This window comes from Alligator sinensis, unplaced genomic scaffold (assembly GCF_000455745.1).
Source record: "Alligator sinensis unplaced genomic scaffold, ASM45574v1 scaffold120_1, whole genome shotgun sequence".
Classification (NCBI taxonomy): Eukaryota; Metazoa; Chordata; order Crocodylia; family Alligatoridae; genus Alligator; species Alligator sinensis.
Window position 1 is genome coordinate 614562 of NW_005842752.1, and position 23993 is coordinate 638554.

At 44.5% G+C, this 23993-nt stretch overlaps 1 protein-coding gene across 4 annotated transcripts in view; it reads left to right on the forward strand.

The window, feature by feature from the left end:
• Positions 1–23993, forward strand: part of MLLT3 (MLLT3, super elongation complex subunit) — a 275900-nt gene that overhangs the window by 153262 nt on the left and 98645 nt on the right. For 2 of the 4 annotated variants that reach the window (XM_006034586.3, XM_025216586.1), the window contains 2 exons: positions 7674–7709; positions 15361–15480. The exons of 1 other annotated variant lie outside the window; for it this stretch is intronic. In XM_006034586.3, the coding sequence (XP_006034648.1) occupies positions 7674–7709; positions 15361–15480 (156 nt within the window). The remainder of the gene's footprint in view (positions 1–7673; positions 7710–15360; positions 15481–23993) is intronic. One more of the 4 variants, XM_006034587.3, reaches the window with a different exon arrangement.

Below are 23993 nucleotides of genomic sequence, written 5' to 3' on the forward strand. Positions count from 1 at the left end.
AATCTGCTCACACTTTTGTAACACCATTATTCTAGACTCTGCCGTTTGTTTTCTTGCCTTGCTAAAGCTTCTCCTGCTGGCTTTCACGCAGCAGAGGATCAGTTGCACTAAGACATAAAACATTGTCAGAACTATCAAGGCAAACAATATTCCATACAGAATTTTCTTACCAAGGGCCCCGAAAACTGGGAGCCAGGAGGTTAGCCAAGACCACATTTCTTCTAGACCCCATTCGGTATTTTTTTGAGGCCACTTGATGTAGGACCCTTAACTGATTTCGAATTTTACTAATGTCAGTTTCTATTCGCATGTCCTGATTGACATAGACACAACAGGTGGAGTTTACTAAGGCACATACTCCTCCCTGGGATACCACTAGGTAATCTAGGGCTATGCGGTGTTGTATGGTTACTTGTGAGATCTGGGAGATCTCTTCTTGCAGAGCCTGAATTGCATCCGCAGTGGCATTTCCCATAGCTTCCATTGTGGCTGAAATGTTAATTATGGCTAGTTCCAATTCTCTTACTCCAAGCCACGGTATGAAGGTTCTCACAAATTGATGGAACCCTGTGTTTCTGGTAGCTAAGGGGTTAACAGCCCTTTTCATGTGATGGTTGAAATTTTTTATTTGTTCCAGATATATTGTACTATGCATTTCAAAACCAGGGATAACACGTCCAAGAGTGCATGCCCCCACCCAATTCCAGGGCAAGATTTTATGAGCCCTGTTTCCGCAGAGCCAGTAAAGGCCCGGGGCAGAAAGGGTTCCCAAATCTGGACAGGTGTTGTGCCATATCCGGCACTTTCGATTAATATGCATCGTATAGGACGGACCACGTTCAGCTGTTATCCTGCTGGACCGAGATATATTACAAGAAGTAAAATTGGAGTCAATGTAAAATTCCGATCTGTTTGCAATGAGAGCAACATGAGGTTCCTTAGAAAAGTTGTAGACCATGAATCCTGTACAATTGAGAGAGGGTACATTACCCAACAGGATTCCACTGGTGCTATTGGGGCTATAATCTAGAGTAGTTAGGCAATGAGGGTAGTGTCCTACAGGTGTGGCTTTATTATAAGCTCCGGTGTTGTTGGATCTGTAACAGAAAGGCGCCTCTACTCTTGGGGAGATTATCCAGTTAGCAGGGGCGGCCCTCCATTCTTTAGGAGCGGACCGATGGGCAGCTAACGAGTAGTGTCTAACGAAGCCGCCGTTTATTGTTCCCCATTGCCGGAGGGATATTGGTACTCCGATCATTGGGATTCCTTGTTGTAGGTGCGCTGGGCTGTGAGAGCATATCCAGCAGTCACTTTTATTTCCAGCTTGAGCCACCGTACGGGAGATCTGCAAGTACAAATTTTTCTCCCACCCCCCTTGGGTGATACTGAGATACCCAAGTGTGATATATAAGGATATCAGTGCCATTTTTAGATACAGGAGGGACAAAGAATTTTAACAACAAACATAACCAGCACCAGTAAGAAAAAGAACACTATCAGCCGAACCCAGGATGGCAGCCAAAGTCTTTCTTCGTCCTCTGGGCTCAAGTTACCTAAAGGGCTGATAATGTCGGCTCTTGGTCTTGATCGAGGCGGTGATCTTTCGAATGGGAGCATTCACTTTCTTCGAGGCCGAAGATGATATCTTCGTTCTTCAACTGATGAATCCAGCTGGGCTGAGGTGTTGGGTTCAGGGGAGAGGTTACTAGCACTTGCACCCTGATGCTCCTCAATTGATAGATCTTTACGTAGACCCAATCTCCTGGTTCGAGGTTGTGACGGGGAACATCCGGTGGTTGAGGTAAGGCATCTTGGACCTGCGAATGAACACACCTGGCATACTTCATTAATGCCTTGCAATAATTTAGTACAGTTTCATCAGTTAATTGTAGGTCTGTTTGGTGTGGGGCAACAGGTGGTGTAGCTGGCATCCTCATGGGTCGTGCCATGAGTATTTCATAAGGGGTTAGGCCATGTTTTCTGTTAACAGTGTTCCTAATGTGCATAAGAGCAATGGGCAGCGCATCAGGCCATTTGAGGCCTGTTTCACTTTCGAAATGCGTGTTTTCAAATCAGAGATTTTATGTTCTACAGCACCACTTGATTGTGGATGATAACTACAGTGTAGGTGTTGCTGTATGTTGAGTGCTTGGCAGATGTTTTTTACTATCTGTCCTGTGAAATGGGTGCCTCGTTGCTATCTATTGTGAGGGACATTCCAAATCTAGGGATCAATTCTTTGAGCAATTTCTTCGCTACAGTGATGGAATCAGCATGTACGCATGGGTAGGCTTCTACCCATCCAGAGAACACATCAATAATAACAAGAATGTACTCATAAGAACAGCACTTAGGTAGCTGCACAAAATCAATTTGCAGATTTACAAACGGTCCCCATGGAGGGGGATGGGCTGCGGGTGTCGTTTTTACCCATTGCCCAATTTTGTGAACTAAACAGATGGGACAGGAGCTACAGTACTGTTGTGCCATGGAAGGAAAATTTGGGGCAAACCAATCTCTTTGTACTGTAGCAATCACCCCCCTTTGCTCATATGGGCCACAGAGTGGATTAAACAAGCAAGATATGGCAAAAGCTTTCTAGGCGCCACCAGGCGGCCGTCTGGGGAGCGCCAGAGAGAGTCGGGGTGCAGTGAACATCCTGCACGCAGCCAGTCATTTATTTCCTTTTTTGGGGCCTGATTTTGAAGAAGGGCCAGACTTGAAAGGCTAGCCAAAGGAGACTGGTCTGCTGAAAAACAAACAAAAACAGAGTTAGGAGCCTGTGGGCCAGAAAGGGCCGCGTTTCTGGCAGAACGGTCTGCCAGATCATTTCCTCGTGTGACATCATCAAAGGGTTTCTCATGAGCTTTACATTTAACAATAGCAATAGCAAGAGGCAATTGAACAGCTTCTAAGAGCGCTTTTACATAACAACCATGACTGATTTGGGTCCCTGATGAAGTGAGGAATCCTCTTTGTTTCCAGATTTGTCCAAAATCATGAACAACACCAAAAGCATACTTAGAGTCAGTATAAATGGTTGTGGTTTGATTTTTTGCAAGAATGCAAGCACGTGTTAAAGCAATGAGTTCAGCAACTTGAGCAGAACGAGCTTGGGGTAAAGAATAGGCTTCCAAAACAGCATACTGAGTGCATACTGCATATCCCGCAACTAATTTGCCTGCATCATTTCTAAGACAGGAACCATCAACAAACAAAACAAGGTCAGAGTTCGGGATAGGAATGTCCTTGAAGTCAATTCGAGGGGTTAACAATTGAGTTGTGACAGACAGGCAATCATGAGGCTCATCATCAGAGGTGATTGGCAGAAGTGACGCAGGATTCAGAATTGAACAGCGATTTAAGGTTACATTATTAGCAGACAGTAGAAGTTTCTCATATTTAGTAAGACGGGAATTGGAAATGTGCTGAGTTTTGCCCTTAAGGAGAAGGGCTATCACAGCATGTGGAACCGCAACGGTTAGAGTGTCCCAAAACTAGAGAATCTGCCTTTTCAACCAACAAGGCAGCAGCTGCAACTGAACGGAGGCAAGGAGGAAGTCCCGCAGCTACAGGATCAAGGGCAGTGCTGTAATATGCAATTGGGCGATGCTTTTCACCATGCAGCTGAGTGAGTACTCCTAAAGCGATTCCTTCCCGTTCATGACAAAACAAGGTAAAGGGTTTCTTATAATTAGGAAGTCCAAGAGCGGGAGCAAGAGTGAGGGCTTGCTTAAGGGCCACAAATGCTTGTTCGGCTTCAGGAGTCCAAGGGAGGGGTTCCGGGGTGGTATCATGAGTAAATGCTTGCAAGGGTTTTGCAAAAGCAGCATAACCCAAGATCCACTGTCTACAATAACCCGTTGCACCTAAGAATCCCCTCATCTGTTTTCTAGTCATAGGTTTGGGAATGTTGAGGATAGCTTCAACTCTACTAGGGGAAAGGTGTCGTTCTCCTGCTGAGATATCATGCCCTAAATAATGTACCTTAGACTTGCAGAGCTGCAATTTGGATTTTGAGGCCTTGTGGCCTTTCTGGGCTAAAGCTGTGAGGAGTGTCAAAGTATCTTGCTTACAGGCCTCCAAAGTAGGTGAGGCTAACAATAGATCATCAACATACTGAACAAGGGTGGACCCCCCTTTGAACATGATAGGATCCAAATCCTTTTTTAGGATCTGGGAAAACAGGGTTGGGGACTCTGTATATCCCTGAGGGAGTCTTGTCCAGGTATATTGAAATCCCTGATAAGTAAATGCAAACAGATACTGGCTATCCTTATGAATGGGGATAGAGAAAAAAGCAGAACAAAGGTCCACTACTGTGAAATATGTAGCATCTGAAGGGATACAGGAAAGAATAGTGGCAGGGTTAGGGACCACGGGGAAAGCGGGTAAAACAGCGGCATTTACAGCTCGGAGGTCTTGCACAAATCGATACGTATCTTTACCAGGTTTTTTGACAGGTAGGATAGGTGTGTTGCAAGGGGAGCGTATTGGGACAATAATCCCTTGCTCAAGGAGTGAGGAAACGACAGGCTTGATCCCTTCCTCAGCTTCCTTTGAGATGGGGTACTGTGGGACACGAGGAAGTGGCTTGGCAGGGTTCAAGATGATACGCACTGGTTCAGCACTCAGCATGTGCCCCACTTCATTTGCATGGGTGGACCACAGCTGTGGAGGTACTCGTGCCAACAGTTCCTCTTGCAAGTAGGAAGTGTCAGGTTCAGAGTACTCCTGGGTTAGCAAAGCCACAAGCTCAGTTTCCCTATGTTCTGGTACCTCAAGGTAAACACCATCTGGGCTACAATAAATCACGCATCCCAGTTTACACAACAAATCCTTACCAAGAAGGTTGACAGGTGCACAGGGGCTAAGAAGAAAGGCATGATTTTCAGACAAAGGGCCAATAGAGATGGAGACAGGTTCAGAGACGGGATGTGGGATAGGTTGTCCGCCTATACCGACAGCATTTATAGTTTCAGGAGAATAAGGTAGAAAAGGAAACTCAGCAGCCTTTAGCGTGGAGCGGGACGCTCCGGTGTCGACAAGACAGGAGACAGGTTTACCAGAAATAAGGCATTCAACAAACGGACCAGATTGGTCAGTAGCAAGCAAAGGAGCGATGATGTCACTGTCCCTCAGGCTGTCCTATTCAACACTGGGAAAATTGACAGGAAGTGGAGGTGGGGGCAGGGACTGGGGTCTGGGTCCTTGGCCGGGGCGCTTGGGGCATTCTGATTTCCAATGTCCTTCTTGCTTGCAATAATGACATTGGTTCCCATAGCCTGGGTTTTGTGGGCTCAAGGATCTATCTCTTCCCCTGAATCTACCCGGGCCTCCCCTTCCCCGTCCTCGTCCCCTTCCTCTACCTGGACCCTGCAACTGAGAAATCTGTAAGGCCATTAACTTAAACTCGGCATTGTCTTTAGACCGTTCCAATTTGTTGTGAAAATAGTTAGCTGCAGCAAGGACTTCGGTCAAATCTTTAGTTTCCCAGCCAATAATTACTGTTTGAATTTTTTCAGCAATTTTAGGGTTAAGTCCCTGGATGAATGCTGCCACTATTGCTTGTTTAGCATTTCCGACTGGGTTATCCATTCCTGAGTATCGTTCAAATGCCTGTTTGAGGCGTTCCAAATAGTCACTGGGGTGTTCATTTTTGTTTTGTTTACAGGTATTTATTTTGGTCCAGTCTGCCTTTTTTGGGCAAATTGTGAGAACTGCCTGAACCAAAGCATTTCTCTTGTCAATAAAGTCTTGGCCAATCCCTGGGTTTTGATCTGGCCAAGTACAGGCAGCATACAGACGTAGCATAGTTTCCTTGGGCAAAATCGATCGCATGAGCTGATTAATGTCAGCCCATGTTGGATTATAACAATTTATAACAGTCTGCAATTCTTCCTGAAATTTTTCTGGGTCTTCCCTGATTTTGGGGAATTTTTGAGTTAAATTGTAGAGATCACCTGGAGTCCAGGGTGCATGCACAGTTACTATATTTTGTCCATCGGCTCCAATGCCTGGCATTTGTCTTAGGGGGTAAACTTGTGCAGCTCGGGATCTAAGATTGATGGGAGATCTTTCCATGCCTATTCCCATTCTTCTAAATACACCTGTGGTGGGTTGTGACCCAGGAGTAAATTGCCACACTGGTGATGATTGAGTGGCAGATATGGTGGATGAGTCCGGACTATTAAGCTCCGTGGATGGATTTACTGAAGGAGCTTCAGCTAATGAGTTACTAGCCTGGGCTGCAGCCTGATGTTGAACCGGTTGTTGCTGATGTGGGAGTCCCAGGAGAGCAGGGTTCGAACAAAGGTCAAGGATATCCTCTGCTGGCTCCGGTGGTGGGGGCGCCCCGGGCAATGCTGGATACATCGGAGCGGTGGCCGGCGTGTAATTTGGGGGAGCAGCCAATTTCTCCCGAACAGCTTGTAACTGCTGTTTTAATTTTTCTTGAGAGTCTTTTAGGCTCCTAGTTTGAGATTCTGTCCGCCTTTTGGACATTTCATCATACCAATAAAAGAACGCGTCCCACTGGTTTTGTGGTGTTTTGGATCCACGGGACTCTAAAGCCCCTCTTAAGTGCACTATTTTATCCTGATCAAATGTTCCTTCTTGTGGAAAATGCTTCACAGGATCATCCCTAGTATACCAGTTCCACTTATCCAGGTACTTGCAAGCCTCGGGAGAATAGTGTGTGTACATAAAGTACGCCGGAGTCCCCTTAGGGGGGACGGGAACTTGTTTAGACTGACTCGTTCCCATTTTCAGTCACACAGGGAGACGTAGGAGAGGCTTATTTAGGATGTCCGGGCCGCTCAGTGCCTTGCCCCGCAGTTTTTCACTGCCCAGACAAAAGGCTTCTGACCCGACACCGGCTCATAAAATGGAAATGGGAAGGGAAACACAAGAGGAATCCTTTCACTCCTGCTCTCGGCAGAAGCTACTGGGACAAGGGGTTTGGAAAAGACAAAATCACTCAGACGCCCTGTCCACTGGGTCACGAGGTTTCAGCTGGGCCCCCTTGCTTTCGACGCTACCTTTTTTAGGCAGAATCGGGGCGGCTAGTTAGGTCTCTTACCTCTCAAGTTTGGTGCCTCGGGGTTGGGGGGGGGGCAGTCCACGGTCCTCCTTCCTCAGCATGTGTTCTGGATCCGAGTCATGGCACCAAGAATTATCGTGGAAACACACTCAGCATACTTTTGGGTCAGGTCAGCAGAAGCTTTTATTCAAAAGAAACTACAGCTGTAGTGGGGACTCCAAAGTGACATGGATTTCCCAAGCACTTGGAAGGGGTTCCCCCGCAAGAGCAAAATCGGGAGGCTTATATACTTTTTAACAGTCGCTTACAACTCACGTGATCATATAGTGAAATTAGCTAGAAAAGCAGCTATAAACATTACTTCATTACTTCTTTGCTGAGATGAGATCTATGGAGGAGACAAGAGAGAAATAACACTCCCTGCCTGCACCTAGAAATCAGAGTTGTACATACTTTTTGCTATCTTCAAGGCTGTGGTGAGCGAAGCAGTTGCAGAGGAGTTACAAAGAACAAACACTTTCCCTTATCTGTTCTACTGTACAGAGCCAGCAATTCTCCACAAAGCGGTTGTCATCTTATAACTCAAATGATCAAAGTTTAAGGCATTTATTTTTTTCTGATTCCACAACAGCAACACAGGAGCCAGCACCTCAGGACCAGTGAGCAGGTAAGCAAACAGGGGAGTCTGAGTGGGGAGTTGACCTGAACACTTTTTTCTTTTTCACCCTTCCTTCTATGCTTGCTAAGTAAGAGCAGGTAAAGGAGGAAAAGGATTTTTTTCCAGGAGGTTCCAACAGAAGATGATGGAGCTGGCAGGAGAATCAACAGGATATCTGGAAAACACTGCAATGCTAAAGCTTCTGCAAGCTCTTCTTCTGCCTGAACCTGTGGGCTCTGTCCAAGCATGGCTATTGACCACCAAGGTTTCCATCCAGTTTCTGGTCTAACTTTGCAGGGACTGAAGCCTACCTGTCACTGCCAGGGACAACCAGGTGGGAGAGTGCTTGCAGTGTGAGAGGTGCCTCCTAGTGTATTCTCTCAGGAATCAGGTAAGGGAGCTTCAGGAGGAGATTCAGGTGCTCAGAGCATCTGTGAGCATGAAACCTGCATCAGCTCAATGTACAAAGACCTCCAGAGAAGGCATTGGAAGATGCAAAACACAGGTACTTTAGAAGGTGGAAACTGGCTTGTCTGGCAACATGCAGCACTCCTCTTTTAGACCTGTGGCTGTTCAGATGGAGCATAGGTATGAGGCCCTAGCATTGTATGAGAAGGAGCCCACCACAGTGACAAGGAGAAACTATACCATGCACCCCTGTGGGAGGAGGATCAAGACCACTGTTGCCAAGAAGCGGTGGGGTGGTGGTTGTTGGTGACTCCCTCCTGTGGGGAATGGAAGCATCCATCTGCTGGCCTGACCTGCTAGCTCAGGAGGTCTGCTGCCTGCCAGGAGTGTGCATCTGAGACATCACAGAGAGACTGATGAGACTCATCTAGTTCTTTCTTATCCTATGTTGTTTATGCATGTGGGCACTGATGATACTGCTAGGGGTGACCTTGAGCAGATCAAAAGGAACTACATGACTCTGGGTGCAAGGGTGAAGGGGATGGGAGGCCCCTTCACCCTTGCTGAGGTTCTTATCAATCCTTCTAGTCAAGGGTAAAGGTCCAGCTAGGAGAAGACGCATCATAGAGATCAACATGTGGCAGCAAAAATTATGTCACCAGCAGGGTTTCAGCTTTCTTGACTCTGGGATGGTGTTCCAGGAAGATAAACTTCTGGATAGAGATAGGGTCTACCTGACAGAGAAGGAAGAATGTTTTTGTGTACAGGCTTGCTAACCTAGTGAGAAGAGTTTTAAAGTGGGTTCATCCAAGAATGGAGACAAAAGCCCAGACGTAAATAAGAAGCCTGGGGACCTGGATAAAAACTTAGTAAGGGGAACAACAGCAGAACCCTTAGAAATGTTTTCAGGAAGAAGATAAGATAGTCAGTTAGATACCTGAAGCATGTATATACTAATATGAGAAATATGAGGAACAAACAGGAAGAATTGCAGGTCCTAGTTCAAGCACAGAATTATGATGTAATTGGGATTATGGAAATGTAAGGGGATGGTTTAACTGACAAGTATGGTTGTGGATGGGTATAGCTTGTTCTGGAAGCATAGGCAGGGGAAAAGAGGAGGAGGTATTGCCATATATATAAAGGCAATGTATGCATGCTGTGTATGAAGTGGAAAGCAGGTCTATTGAAAGCCTCTGGGTAAATGTCAAAAAGGACAATAGCAGGGGTCAAAAGAGAATAGCAGGGGAGATGTCATAATGGGTATCAACTACAGGCCACCAAACCAGGGGGAGGAGGTGGATGAGGTCTTAAATAATTGATGGAAGCTTCCAGATATGGGGGGGGGGGTTGTTTGTTTTTTGCTTTTTGTTTTTTTTTTTATGGGGGACTTTAATTATCAAGGCATCTTCTGGGAAGGAAACTGCAGTGCACAAGCAGTCCAGCAAATCCCTAGAGTGTCTTGGCGATAACTTTTTGATACAGGTGGTAGTGAGGCCAACTGCGAGGGAGGGGAAGGGAAGAGGGGCAATTGGTTGAAAATGTGAAGATGGCAGGTAGCTTGGGTGATGGTGACCACAAAATGATAAACTTCAAGATCCTAAGGAGAGCAGCAGAAAATGTACACTGGACTTTAACAAACTCAGGGAACTAGTGGGCGGGATCCCCTGGGTGGCAAGAGGAAAAGGATTCCTGGACAGTTGCCTCTACTTTAAGGAGGACCTCTTAAGGATGCTGGAGCAAGCTATTTTAATGCACCAGAAGACTAGGAAGTGTAACAGGAGGCTGGAGTTAGCTAGACAGCAATCTCCTTAACAAGCTGAAACTCAAAAAGGAACCCTACAAAAATGGAAACTTAGTCATAGTGCTAAGGAGTATCAGAGAATTGCATGGGCATGAAGGCACAAAATTAGGAAGGCCGAGGCACAATTTGAGATGCAGTTGACAAGGAATGTAACAGGCAATAAAAAGGGATTTTACAAGCATGTCAAAAGCAAGAGGAAGGCCAGAGAAAGCATAGGCAATCTAGTTACAAATGATAAAAAAGGAGGCTGAAGTATTAATGCCTGCTTTACTTAAGCTTTCACAAATAGGAACAGCTACCAGATGACAGGTTTGATAGGCAGGAAAGATAGGGAAGGAGACAACTTAGAGAAGCTAGATGCTTTCAAGTTGGCAGGCCGAGATGGTATGCACTATAAGGTAGTGAAGGAGTTGGCTTAGGTAACTTCAGAGCCATTGGCTAACCTCTTTGAGAACTCATGGAGGTTAGGTGAAGCCCTGGATGGTTGGAAAAGGGCATATGTAGTGCTCATCTTTAAAGAAAAGGAAGCAGAAGGGAACTACCTCGATACGTGGAAAGACCTGGGAGCAGGTCCTCAAGGAATCTGTTGTGAAACATTTAGAGGGGAGAACAAGGGGATCAGGCACAGTCAGCATGGATGCACCAAGAGTAAGTTATGTCTGACCAGCCTGATTTCCTTCTCTGATAAGGTTATAGGCTCTGTGGATGGGGAGAGAGCAGTGGATGTCATATAGATTGACAGTAGCAAGACTTTTGATGCTGCCTTCCACAACATTCTCATTTAACAAGCTAAGGCTAGATGAAAGTACTATAAGGTGGATATGTGAGTGGTTGGATCATTGTACTCAATGGGTAGTCATCAATGGCTCAATGTCTAGTAGGGAGCAGGTATCAAATGGGGTTCTCCAGGGGTCTGTCCTGGGTCCAGTGTTGTTTAGTATCTTCATTAATGATTTGGATGAGGGTATCAAGTGTACACTTGGCAAATTTGTAGCTGGCACCAAGTTGAATGGGATTGCAGATACTCCAGAGGGTAGGGCTATGATCCAGAATGTCCTGAATGAACTGGAGAAATGGTCTGCAATCAGTGAGATGAGATGTGATGCGCCAAGAACAGAACAAGTGTAAGGGTAAAGCCTTGTACTTGGGATAGAGTGTATTTGCATGACCAAATACTGACTGGGGAATGACTGGCTAGGCTGCAGTGCAGCAGAGATGGACCTGGGGATTACAGTAGACCATAAACTGAATTTAAGCCAACAGTGCACTCATTTTTCAAAATAAATAAATAAAAATAATAATCTAGCAGCATCCTGGATTGTATGAACAGAAGTGTCACTTGCAGATCAGGCCAAGAGATTCTTCTGGTCAATTCAACACTGATGAGGTCTCACCTGAAGTACTGTGTTGAGTTTTAGGCCCCACACTTCAGGAAGCACAGATTTGGAAAGAGTTCAGTTCATAACAATGAAAATTATTAGGGCCCTGGGAAGTATGACTTATAAGGACAGGCTGAAGAGCTTAGGGTTATTTTGTCTGGAGAAAAGAAGGCTGAGGGGCATTTGTTAATAGTCTTCAAATATCAGAGAAGATGGAGATGGGCTTTTCTCTGTGGCCATTGGAGACGGGACTAGGAGCAATAATCTCAAGCTGCAGCTGGGGAAATTTAGGTTGGAAATTAGGAAGATCTTTCTGAGGGTTGTCAAGTATTGGAACAGGCTACCTGGAGAAGTTGGGAAATATCTGTCCTTGGAAATTTCAAGAACAGCTTGGATAGACATTTGGCTGGGATAGTATAGTTAGGGTATGATCCTCCTTTGAGCAGGGGATGGACTAGATGATCTTGTGAGGTCCCTTCCAGCCGTACTTTCCAATGATCTCTTGAGTGGACATGGCCTTGGTACTTTGATATTTGCCCATTGTGATCATGTCCTCCTCCTCCTCACTGACTGACTTCCTGTAAAGAGATTCCATTTGCTGAATCCCCTTTCTAGCAAGTTGTTAGATTTCCCTGTACTTTGATGGTGTGAGTCTATCTCTTCAAAACATTTCTTACACTAAGAATTGATTTGAAGAGCTTCACCAGATAGTTGATTCCCATTTCAAAACAGTCATCAGCACAGCACGAGGAGGATTTCTCTGATGAGTTGGAAGTATATAACCTAACATATGACCTTCAGTGCATAACAGTGACTAAGAGCAAAAGAAGAAATGGCCCTCGTGTATTTGAAAGGCATTGGAAAAATGTCAGTGGGTGGCCTTAAATAGCTTGAATCCTTGCTTCCAAATAGATAAGTTGCAAGCCTTGGCCTGAGTTGCAAACCTAGCCTTCCACTGTAGAGTCTACTGTAGACCTGGATCATCCTTAAGACTTGATCAGAGGCTTTTCTTTATTGCCTGGAGTGGGCTCAGGGGAGACAGCTACATTATAATTCAGCCTTGATCTAAAATCAGCTGTTTTGGGATAGTATTTCTTCACTGTAAAGTATTTTTCAAAATGGCTTCTCTTAATTGCATAGTAGCAGCTGTACCCTCTTGCCTTCAAAATGTTACTGTAATCTAGTAGCTTAAATTTTCCAACAGTACTTTAACTGGACCTCTGATTTTCTCCTTTTTTAATTCAGTTCTCAAGGGAATTTATTCAGTTTCCACAGATGTGTTCTCAGCTTGAGGGGTTTTTTTGAAGGTTGGTCTGGAGTAACTGGATGTATGAAGAGGATGCTTTATCTCATGGGTAGGGACCTATTGAATTTGAGGTGCTTGCCAGCTGATTTCATGGGGAGAACGCAGGCCCAGCAACCATTTTCGTGGGCTCAGTGTGGTGGGCCCCCAACGCTTCCGGCTAAGGAGCTCCAGTGGCCCTGTCCCTTGCCAGCAATTGCCTGTGAGGGCTGTTCATCATGCAGCTCTGCCCCTCACTGCTGATTGGTGGAGAGGGGCAGGGATATGATGGACAACTCTTGCAGCCAATCAGCAGTGAGGGGTGGGGGCAACAGCCATCTTGGGCTGCCCATCACGTGAGCAGCCCCCCCTTTCCACTTCCCCCCAGTGTGTTGTGCAGCTGAGCCACAGCACAGTGAGGACTGCTGGCTCCCTCTGGAGAGCCAGCATTTTATTTTTTACTAATTTTTTTTTTGTGGGCATTGCCCGCTTTTGTGGGCAATGCTGGATTCTGTGAAATCACAGTTTCAGTAAGTCCCTACCCATCAGTTATGGAAGGAGGGAGACACTGATATATTCCTGATGTTTATGTTTCTATTGCTTTTTTACTTTCTACAGCTTAGTGTTTTTGAAAGGCTATAGTTTACTTCTAAAACACACACAGCCTCTTCCAGCTAGCCACATGGTTTGGCTGGCAGCCCATCAAGTGCAGGGCCTTGGTTTGAACCTCCCATGCCAGCCTGCATCCTTCTTGGCCTATTCCTGTATTCATGCATGGGGTTTGGGCCAAATGGCCCTCAAGGTCCCTTTCTATAATTCTACAAAAACAAGCTGAGCATTAAGCAAGTGGTGGTTGTAATTACCAATGATCTTTCAAGTTCTAACTTTTGGCACCACCTGAGATGGTTCCTTGGCTCTGTATTTCACTTGCTTTTTAATTTTCAAGCAATAACAGGCACTTTTGAACTTACATCTGGCCTGGTGCCCTGACTTGCTGAAGGCAGACATTCAGTCAAGGAGGTAAAGATGATTAAACTCAGTAATGGAGGGTGTGCTCTTGCCTTCTTATCCTGCAGTTCAAACAGTTTTTAATACGAAAAATATTTTATATAAAAAATAGGTACATATTTGCTACAGTATTGTGATGTGGAGTCTGCTTCTGGGGAGAAAACCTGAACTGTAGAGGCAAAGAGTGTATACTCTGTAACAGTACTAGTTTAAGCATATGTGTAAACTCCACTGGAGACTTACCCTTGACACTAGACATGCTGTGCATGTGTTACAGCCTCCTTCCTTGCAGCTTATCGTGCTGAGTTCAGCCTTAAACTTTGATGTGCTTCGGTTAAAGAATATCTAGCAGATGAAAGTAAAGTTGCCTATTCTTTAACTCAAAACAATTAGTGAAGTTGAAGTGTTCTCACTTGACTATCCATTGTGCACTATCTCCTGGACAGTTGATCTGTGACAGCACTGTTTTCTGGAATTCCCCTATATTAGGAGCCTGAGTCGGTTGAACCAATGCATCAAGGACCTACTTTATTAGATGTCCTTTGGGTAAACCTGAATGCCTATTGCTCAAATTGGTAGCCCTGTTAGTGTGATTCTGAGACCTCACCCTATTTACTATAAGATGAGAAAATACAAGTTAATCAGTAATTGAGTGGGTATAGTAAATGGATGTCCACGTATGATACTTAAACTATCAAAAATGGGAAATTGTTATCATGGGTTTGACATCCTACATCACCTACTCCTCATCTTTGCCAGCTATCTTGGGGAGTTAAACAAACATGTGGAAGGAGCTCTTGTAGCTTAGAGATATACTTATTAATAGTACTGTGGAGTTTCTCCCCAGAGTCCACTTGCATTTTAAAACAGTAAACAGAGTTCCCCTTGACTTGTGCTGGTTGGTCAAAGATGGAGTATAAATCTGCAACCTATTTGGCCAAGCAATCATCTCCTATAGGGTCTCTAATCTCTGTGCATTCAGAAGGCAAGAATGGTCTTTAAGAACAGGATAGGGTTTGTTTCTAGAAGATCCAGAAGGATTCGATAGCTTAAAAACCTATTCACTCTTATTGACCACCTGGTGCTTATCCAGGTGCTTGACCATCTGGTGCGTGCACATGGAGGACCTTGAAATATTGGCCTTGCATTTTACCTGCCTCACTAGTAAGATGGATTCCTTCTTTTAGAGGATGTTGGAGTCATGTTGCTTAAGTCCAGTACTGGAAGCAGTTTGCAAGACTTTCTGTTGCATCTTCAGTACATCTTCTGTCATACTGCTTTATTCTACTTGAGCAAAAATTAATTTGCATTTATATTTTGTACTGGCATGGCAATTAACGGGACAGCTTCCTGCTCCAAAGTGGATAAATGTAATGGTTTTGGCCAATAAGGTTCTAAAGTATTGAATGTCTTTGCGCATGTGGACTTTATGTACAAAGAGGATTTTAATCTTACTCAGAAGTGGTCTGAAGTCTATATGTAAAATTTGTAGACTTCAACAAGTCTTTTTGTAAAACACTTTCTCTACTGGAATAGAATGTGCCAACTCTTTTCAGCTTAAGTTGTCTTTACAAACAAATTAACAAGATTTGTTTTGCTCATTGGAATGGAGGATGAGTCAGTAATTTTATCAATGAAGTCCCTGAGAGAGGAGAGCAAGAGTGCTGGCTGTATTGGAGGCTTATTTGTCTGTTCACCCTTAAAGTGATTGCTAACTCCTAAGATAGCCAAATATTGAAGGGGGAAATACTGTATTATTTTCCCTCTCTTTTATGGCAGATCATGGTAATGTCAGACGGCACATCAATTCCTTCGGGACAGAGCCTTCATCTCCCCAACCTTCCCAGTAACTCTCTGACTTTTTCTGAAGTGAAGAAGAAATCATCTCATGGGCAAAAGGTGAGACCTATTTTGATGCAAGAAATTGAGATGAGGCAGCTTTTGCTTTTTCACACCTGCAATACAGGGTCAATATGTTTAGGTGCAGCCCCTTCACCATGAACATTTATTCACCCCTTAGAAACAAATGCAGAATTTGAATAGAGAGAGAATAAATAGCGGTTCAAAGTATTAACCGTATTTACTTAAATGCAAGGTTTTCCCCCAGTCAGCAAAGGGGGAAAAATCCCTCATCTTGCATTCCCATACAGGAAAACCACATTAAATACATTGCCTATCACAGCATGTGCTCAGTAATGGAAACCAACTATGAAGCTGATTAAATGCAGCCAACTCTGAGCATGACTATAAAGTATACAGTCCATGTGGGGCAAACAGGCTGATGGGAACCTACCCCAAGCATAGGCTAGTACAACCTATCTGAATAAGATATATCGTAGTGTCCATTGAGCAGAGCCCCCCTTAGCGCTGATTCCCAGGTCATGGAGAGCCACCACATTGCATACATTACATTTTGACTTCCTCTTGACTACCACAGCTGAGCTGCATCTTTTTCCCATTTCCAATTATTCCTGTTTCTTCACCAGCCTTAAATGTCTGGCAAACATCACCAAATGGGGCCCCAAACAGTTCACCCAAAATCCCTGTCATCCCCTCTCTCACCTCGTGCATATGATCCTTGTGTGTAGCCTCACCTTCTATGAGGTAGAACTGGACCAAATTGCCTATATACGTTTTGGAGCACTCCAGGACTTATGAAAAGAACACCCAGTTCTAGTCATGAGTGGTGGGATAATTAGCACATGGATCCTTTGTGAGGGTTTATCCAGAGTATGCACAAATATTGAGCTGTAGTCACCATGTCTTAAAATGCTGTTGATTCTGGCTGGGGCCCAACCCAATGAACTCTATGGTAAATCATGAGCCTTTTGGCTTTAGACTAATATCATGCATAGTTTTTTTCTATATATAGGTAGGTACCAAAGTGCTACTTAAAAGTGTGTTTATGGAGTATCTGTGCTAACTTACAGCAGTTTCAGAAAAAAGGTAAATTAATCTGTTCTGGATGAACTAAGTGTATGGGTATTATATGCAAATTGAAGGACAATCCTAGGCTCCTTGGAGACCGCTTCCTAGAGACATCTAGGATTACAGCCCCTTTCTTTATACACACACACCTGTCCCATAAAAACTTGTCCTGTCCAACAACTCAGACAGGCTACATCCCCCCTGGCCTGGGGGCATAACAGCCTGCATGGGGCCCATCTCCCTGTCCCGTGGGGCCCGCAGCTGTGTTTTATTTCAAGGTCAGTTTCTTCAAATTTGGTTCTTACTGCCATGTGCTCAATGAGAGCAAGATCTGACAGGAGCAGGGCAAGGGGATGCAGGGAGAAGAAGTTGGCGGGGAGGCAAAGGGGCTACCTGAATCCTCAGATTTTTTTTTCCTGGTGCAACAGTGGGAGGGGGACAAATGCAAGACAAATCTCCAATAATTAGATTCTATACCTGGTAAATTAAATCAAAATGTATAAATTGCCCATATAGATAAACTAATTACTAGGGGTTGTCTTATATTCAGAGTGATCTTATATTTGAGATAATGTGGGATATTTATTCAAATATAAGACTTTGAATTTTCTAAATGAGTAAATTTGTGGTGTGTGTGTGTGTTCGTGTTACTTTTTTGTAGTGAGTGAGAGGTTTGGTTTCTTCTTTTCTATTAATGGAAAAAAATAGTCATTTTTTTACATGTCTTATGTTTATAGAAAGCAATTCAGTAAAATTTTATTAAGCAGATTTACTATACTCAAATCACTACAATAAACCTGGCTTTCTATGTATAGTGAATGCTGAGTACTGTAGAATCTCTGTGATACTCATGTCACTAATCTTTGAACATAGTGTTCACAAAAAAATCTTCTTGCTTCATGTGACAATGATCTCATTATTAATCTTACAAAATATACCATAGAATAGTTATTAGAATATTCCAAAATAGATAAATGATTAACTAATGAATAAAAGGTATAATCTCTGAACGAAGAGTTCTAGAGTTTTGCATAATCTAATTGAATACAGTAAAAGTTCCAATAACTGGCCCCTACAAGCCAGCACACTCTATTAACCGACATGCTGGCTTGTAAGGTAAAGTGAAACCGGAAGTGCCCACCTTGGCACTTCCAGCTTCTCCAAGCCCCCAGCCTGCGCTGCCAAGCCCCCATGGCCCAGGGGCATAACAGGTTGCATGGGGCCCATCTCCCTGTCCTGTGGGAGGGGCAGTGATGCTGCGGGACGGGCAGCAGCACGAACAGGCAAGGACACCTGTTCGGGCCGCTCAATTAACCAGCATATTTTGTTATCTGGCATCCCCCATTCCCGGGGGATGCCAGATAACAGAGCTTTTACTGTAATTAATAAAATTAACGTGTAAAATAAACAGGCAAAATACATCTTGTGATGTGGTATTCTCTTTTTCTTTGTTGTGTAAAAATGTGCATGTATTTTTCTACCTGCTATTTTAAAATTTAATAATCTGCTATCAGTCTCCAAATCATCACTGCAAATAAGTAAAGCTAGTAAATAATAGAAACAAGATTCTTCCACAAAAGTGTGATTATTCCAGTGAGGCTTTCTGAACAATTAACCTTTTGTAAACAGCAGAGAATCCTGAAACCAAGACAAGCTGGAATTTAAAATGACCACCCAATTGTTAAACTCTATACATAAATATATTATAATTTTCCGTGTGTAGAATTTAATGATTGGAGGGTCGTCTTAAATTCTTTCCCCAACCACTGCAGAAGGGAGGCAGACAGCCTGACTCCTCTCCCCAGTGTTGGTGCCCCACCTCCCTTCTGTGGTTCTAGAGAACATGATGGCTCCAGTCCTGGCCAAACATCAGCATCTGCAAGCCTGGGTCTGGGTCAGAGCCAAAGCTGGACCCAAAGTTGTAGCAGCTTCCTTTCCACTGCACAGTGTCCCCTGCTCTCCCCCTGAGCTGCACACCATGTAGTCACTCCTGTAGCTCTGGCTCGGACTCCAGCTGCTGCTGCCTGCACTAGCTTGATACTGTAACCCAGTGTTCCTCAACCCATGGGTCGTGACCCGAAAGTGGGGTGCAAGAATATATTAAAGGGTCACAGACAGCTTTTTAAAAATGGATCAACAAACTTAAAAATCAAAAGAGAAAAACGTGGAAAACTGTAGCTTTTCCCTTGCAGGCTGGTAGAGTTCCAGCCTGCCTGGGGTTGCTTGCCCCCCCCCCCCCACTCCACACACACCCATCCCTTGCCCCACACACCTGCCCCCTGCCCCACACACTGGGGGGCTGGGGCCTGGGGGCGGCAGTGAGGGGCACTGGTTTGGGACTGTCCACTGATGTTTACAAATAGGTCCCTATACAAAAAAGGCTGACAACCATTTCTGTAATCCAAAATGAGGGTGTTTTTTCTACATGTGAAATAGAGGGGGGAAAGCTCATCTTGGATTTGAGTAAATGTGGTACATGAATTGACCGTGGGAGGGAGTGAATAAATAGCATAACATGACTTCTTTTTCTAGCCAAAATAAAAAAATACTGCAGTTATTCAAATATAAGATGACCCTGATTGTAAGTTAACTCCCCCAATAATTAGATTTTATATATGAATTACTTATGAATTTGTTATAATTTTCCAGGTATAGAATCTACTTAGTGGAGGTTTGCCTTGAATTTGTCCCCTTCCCACTACTACAGCAGGGAAAATGAATCTGGGAGGGCAGGTGGCCCCCTTACCCCACCCATCCCCATCATAGATTCATAGATGAAGGGACCTCAACAGATCATCGAGTCTGATCCTCTGCCTAGGCAGAAAACAGTGCCTATCCAGCCTTCTCTTAAAGACCCCCAAGGTAGGGGATAGCACCACCTCCCTTGGAAGCCCATTCCAAATTTATGCCACCCTTACCATGAAGAAGTTTTTCCTGATATCTAGCCTAAATCTGCCCTCTGTCAGTTTTTGAACATTGTTCTTTGTTACCCCAAGAGGCACCCTAGTGAACAGAGCGTCTCCAATCCCTTTCTGCGTCCCCTTAATGGATTTGTAGGTGGCCACAGGATCACATCTCAGCCTTCTCTTGTGGAGGCTGAAGAGGTCCAGTTCCCTCAGGCTCTCCTCATAGGGCTTGTCCTGTAAGCCCCTAACCATATGAGTGGCCCTCCCCTGGACCCTCTCAAGTCTATCAACATACTTCTTGAAGTACGGTGCCCAAAATTGGACGCAGTACTCCAACTGCGGTCTGACCAATAGAGGGGAAGTATCACCTCCTTGGTTCTATTTGTCATGCATCTGCTGATGCATGATAAAGTGTGTTAGCTTTGCTGATGATTTTGTCACACTGACGACTCATGTTCATCTTGGAGTCCACTATGACTCCAAGATCACTTTCTGCTTCTGTGCTGCTGGGAGGGTTACTTCCCAGCCAGTAGGTGTGCTGGATATTTTTGCGCCCTAGGTGCAGCAGTCTGCACTTATCCTTGTTGTACTGCATCCTATTGTGTACTGCCCACTTTTCCAATCTGTCCAGGTCTGCCTGCAATCGTTCCCTACCCTCTGGAGTGTGCACTTCATCCCACAATTTAGTATCATCCACAACCTTGGACAGAGTACACTTCGCACCCACATCCGTCGCTGATGAAGATATTGAAGACTACAGGTCCAAGGACCGAACCCTGCAGGACTCCACTACCCACATCCTTCCAAGTCAATACCGACCCATCTACTACCACTCTCTGGGTGTGACCACTAAGCAAATTTGCCACCCACCGGACCGTGTAAACATCTGTCACAGCCTCTTTATGAGAATAGAATGCTCTTCCTGAGCACATGGAAGTGAGGAGCAAATTTGAAAACACTGACTGAATTGACCCATTTTATCTTTCTTTTTTTTAACTGAATAAAGTTTTAATACAGATATTTCACAAACATACTTTTAACTTAGCTTCCTGCCTGTTTTGTCTTGTATGAGGTTTTCCTCATTGTGTTGTCTCATCTGGAGCCCCAGAAGAAAACACAGATGGCTGTGTAGATTCTGAGGGGGAGGGAAGAGCAGTGTGGTGTACAGAAGCACTGATAGGAACACTGCCATCATGAGTGCCATGCACCCCGCCCCCCCCCCCGAGAGGTGGTGTGTTTGCCAGAGTTTCAGTTTCTGAGACTCTGGCAGTTAACTTTGCCCTCAGTCTTTTCCCCTGCCCTCCATCCGGTCAGTTGCAGACCCCCAGGGATGACAGGTCCCCCAGATCACCCATTACTAGGCAGGTGCTCTTGCTCACATTGAACTTGGCCTCTGGTAGTGCTTTTGTATACTTGTGTGTGTTTCAGTACTTTTTTGACTGACCACTTGTCCATGCAGAAGACATGGAGGTCATCCATGTAGGCTAGGGCCCTTGCTTCCTTTTGGTTGTGTCTGGGGCCTGCACTCCATTAATTCTGGGGTCTATTTGAGCCTCCTAGCTAGAGGTTTCATTATGCAGATGAACAGGATTGGGGAGAGTGAGAACACCTGCCAGACTCTCAACTCCTCCACTATTGGTACAGTCATGAGCCTGTTTACCAGCACCTGGCTGCTCTCATCCACATACACTTCTTTATACAGGCAATGAAGGTCGATGGGATCCCCATCTTTAGTGTCTTGAACAGGAGTCGGTAGGATACTTGGTCGTAGGCTTTCTCCAGGTTGAGGTGCAGCACAGCAATGCTCTGGCCCCTCTCTTGATGGTACTGCAGTATGTCCTATAGCTGCAGCAGGGCTCCATGGATTGGTCTCCCTGGTACTGCGCATGTCTGGTCTTCATGTATCACTGTCCCTATAACAGATTTAAGGCGCTCAGTTAACATCTTGGCCAGCAGTTTATAGTTGAAGTTCAGGAGGGTTATAGACCTCCAGTTCTTCAACTCCTCTCTCGGACCCTTCTTGTACAAGAGGGTCATAAGGCCTTAGTCCATCCCTGCTCTCCTCCTATGTCTTTGAAGACCTTCAGTAGATTGGGGACCACCTGATCCCAGAAGGTAACAAAGAACTCCTTGGGGAGCCTGTCTACCCCAAGAGTCTTACTGTTCTTGAAACTGCACAGGGGCCTGTCAACCTTCTCCATGGTCCACTCCTTTACTAGTATCAGCCCTTTTTACTCTCTGAGGACCCAGATGAGCCTCTGCAGACAGTCCTACATAGCCCCTGGGTCCTCCAGTCTTACGGCGTAGAGCTCCTGATAGAAATCTGCCGCCATCACCAGCATCCCTTCATTCTACCAGTGCTCCACACCTGTTTTTTCCACCAGGCTGGTCATGGCCTCTCTTGGCTTTCTTTAACCTGCCAAAGTAAATAGACCACTCCTCCCCTCCACCTCCCAATAGTAGACACTACACATGAAGAAACAGGAATAACTGGAAATGGGAAAGAAAAGTGCAGCTTAGCTGTGGGAGTGAAGAAGTCGTTGAAATATATGCAATACATTAGATCACCATGACTTGAAAGATAGTCCATGCTGAGGGGGACTGAGAGCAATGGGAGCTACCATATTCAGATGGACTACACCAACCTATCCGTTTGGTTAGTACCCATCAGCATTTTTGGCACCACGGGAGAGTGTCGGAGCTTGTTCCGGTATCTCCAAGTACTGGCCTAGTATTTTAGTACCTCCAGATCTGGTGTTCTTTCCCTCCTGGGGAAGCAACTGCCTTTAAGGGCCACCAAAAAAAAAAAAGTAGTAGGTTCCCATCAGTATGTGCACCCAATATGGACCATATGTACTGGCTGCATTTTAATCAACTTTGTATTTGGTTTCCATTACTAAGCACATGCTGCTTTTGGCAGCAGTTTAACAATAGACAATGTATTTAATGTGGTTTCCTTGTATATGAATGTAAGATGAGGGTCTTTTCCCCTATGCTGGTGGGGGGTGGGGGTGGAACTTTGTCTTATATTCGAGTAAATATAGTAACGTAATAGAAACAGCTGTTTAACAGAGAAGTCTGTATGTCTCCTCTTTATCCTGTTTGTTCCCTTCTGTTAAATACTGTGTCATTTTTAGGTTTTATTTCCTTTGTTGCTTGACACTGGTTTTGAAGTTCATTGTTTGACCTGATTTTGTATGGCTAGGATGGTGATGATTTCTTTTATTTGATATAGTTTATAAATGTACAAAATATTGCTCTGTAGACAAATTTCAAGTACCTGCATCTGTGTATGATATTAAAGCACTGAATAAATGAGTTGTCTCAAAGAGGGACATTCCTAAGTGTACCTGTTCAATAATATACATGGAGTGGCTCAGTAGCTTGCCCAGGTTCACATAGGAAGTCTCCGCTGGGTCAGGGAATTGGACCAACACTCAGAGTGCCTTATTGACCATTCTCCCTCCTCTGTTGAACCTTGTATTGCCATCTCAGTCTCAAATGCTTTGCTTGATAGCTTGTTTATCAACAGTTTCCTAAGGGAAGGGCAGGTAGGCACTTAGCAAATGATGACAGGGGGGTTTGTTGTTTGTTGTTGCTGTTGTTTTACTGTGTGTCTATTCTGGGTCCATTTGTTTAGTGGAAAAATCTGCTAGTAAATGTGGGACAGGGAGTTGGGTCTGACAGCAGAAAAAGGTGGTTGCATGTTTGTTGCATTCCTGCCTCAGGAGTTAATACTCAATATAAATTACCACTTGATGGAGTTGTCACCAATTTCTGATGTCTGACAGTACAACGGCTGCTGCAGTAAGTAGTGCAAATGTAGATACAGATCAATTGAGGCTTGCGTTCTATGAAACTGGTAAAAGGGAAAGATGCTGCATTATCTGGTTACAAAATAGGACTATTCAACAGCAGTACTGTCAAACTGAAATCACTGTTTTCATTTTATCCACAAGTCCCTAGGTGTTTTTTTTTTTGAGGGGGGGAGGGTTGGGTTTTTTATTTTTACTTTGGCAGAGATTGTTGAGGGAAAATACCAAGCCTGCTCTTAGAATAAAATTAACACTGAGCTCTGAGCAATGGGAGATGCTGTACCAATTAACTGCTCTCTTCTTTGTTCAATCTTAACTGCTGTTCATTGCAATATTTAACAGCAGGACAAGTCATTGCATCAGTTGAAAATATTGCCCAGCATTTCCTGCCTCTGCAGCAACTTTTGTCCTTCAAACCCCGCCCCCACATGTACAAAATCAGTTCCCCATTTGTACATCATGTGACAAGAAATGTCTGCAAAGCTATGTTCCAATGTGCTGTTTTATTTAGGTGTATTGGTTGGATTTGGAGGGATGGAAATACAATATAATTTTATTCAGTCTGATTAAAATGTTGTGTATTCTTATATGCTAAAATTCCACAAACTGAAATTCACTCTTTGGGGAGTTTTTTCAGTTCTAATTTGAGTAGCGTCTTCTACTAAAGCCAGACTCTCAGTGCATGTAAAGTGGAGTAATTCTATCAACCTCAGTGTAGCTTTGTGCATGTCATGTTGTCTTGGTACAAATGCCTGCAAGCAAG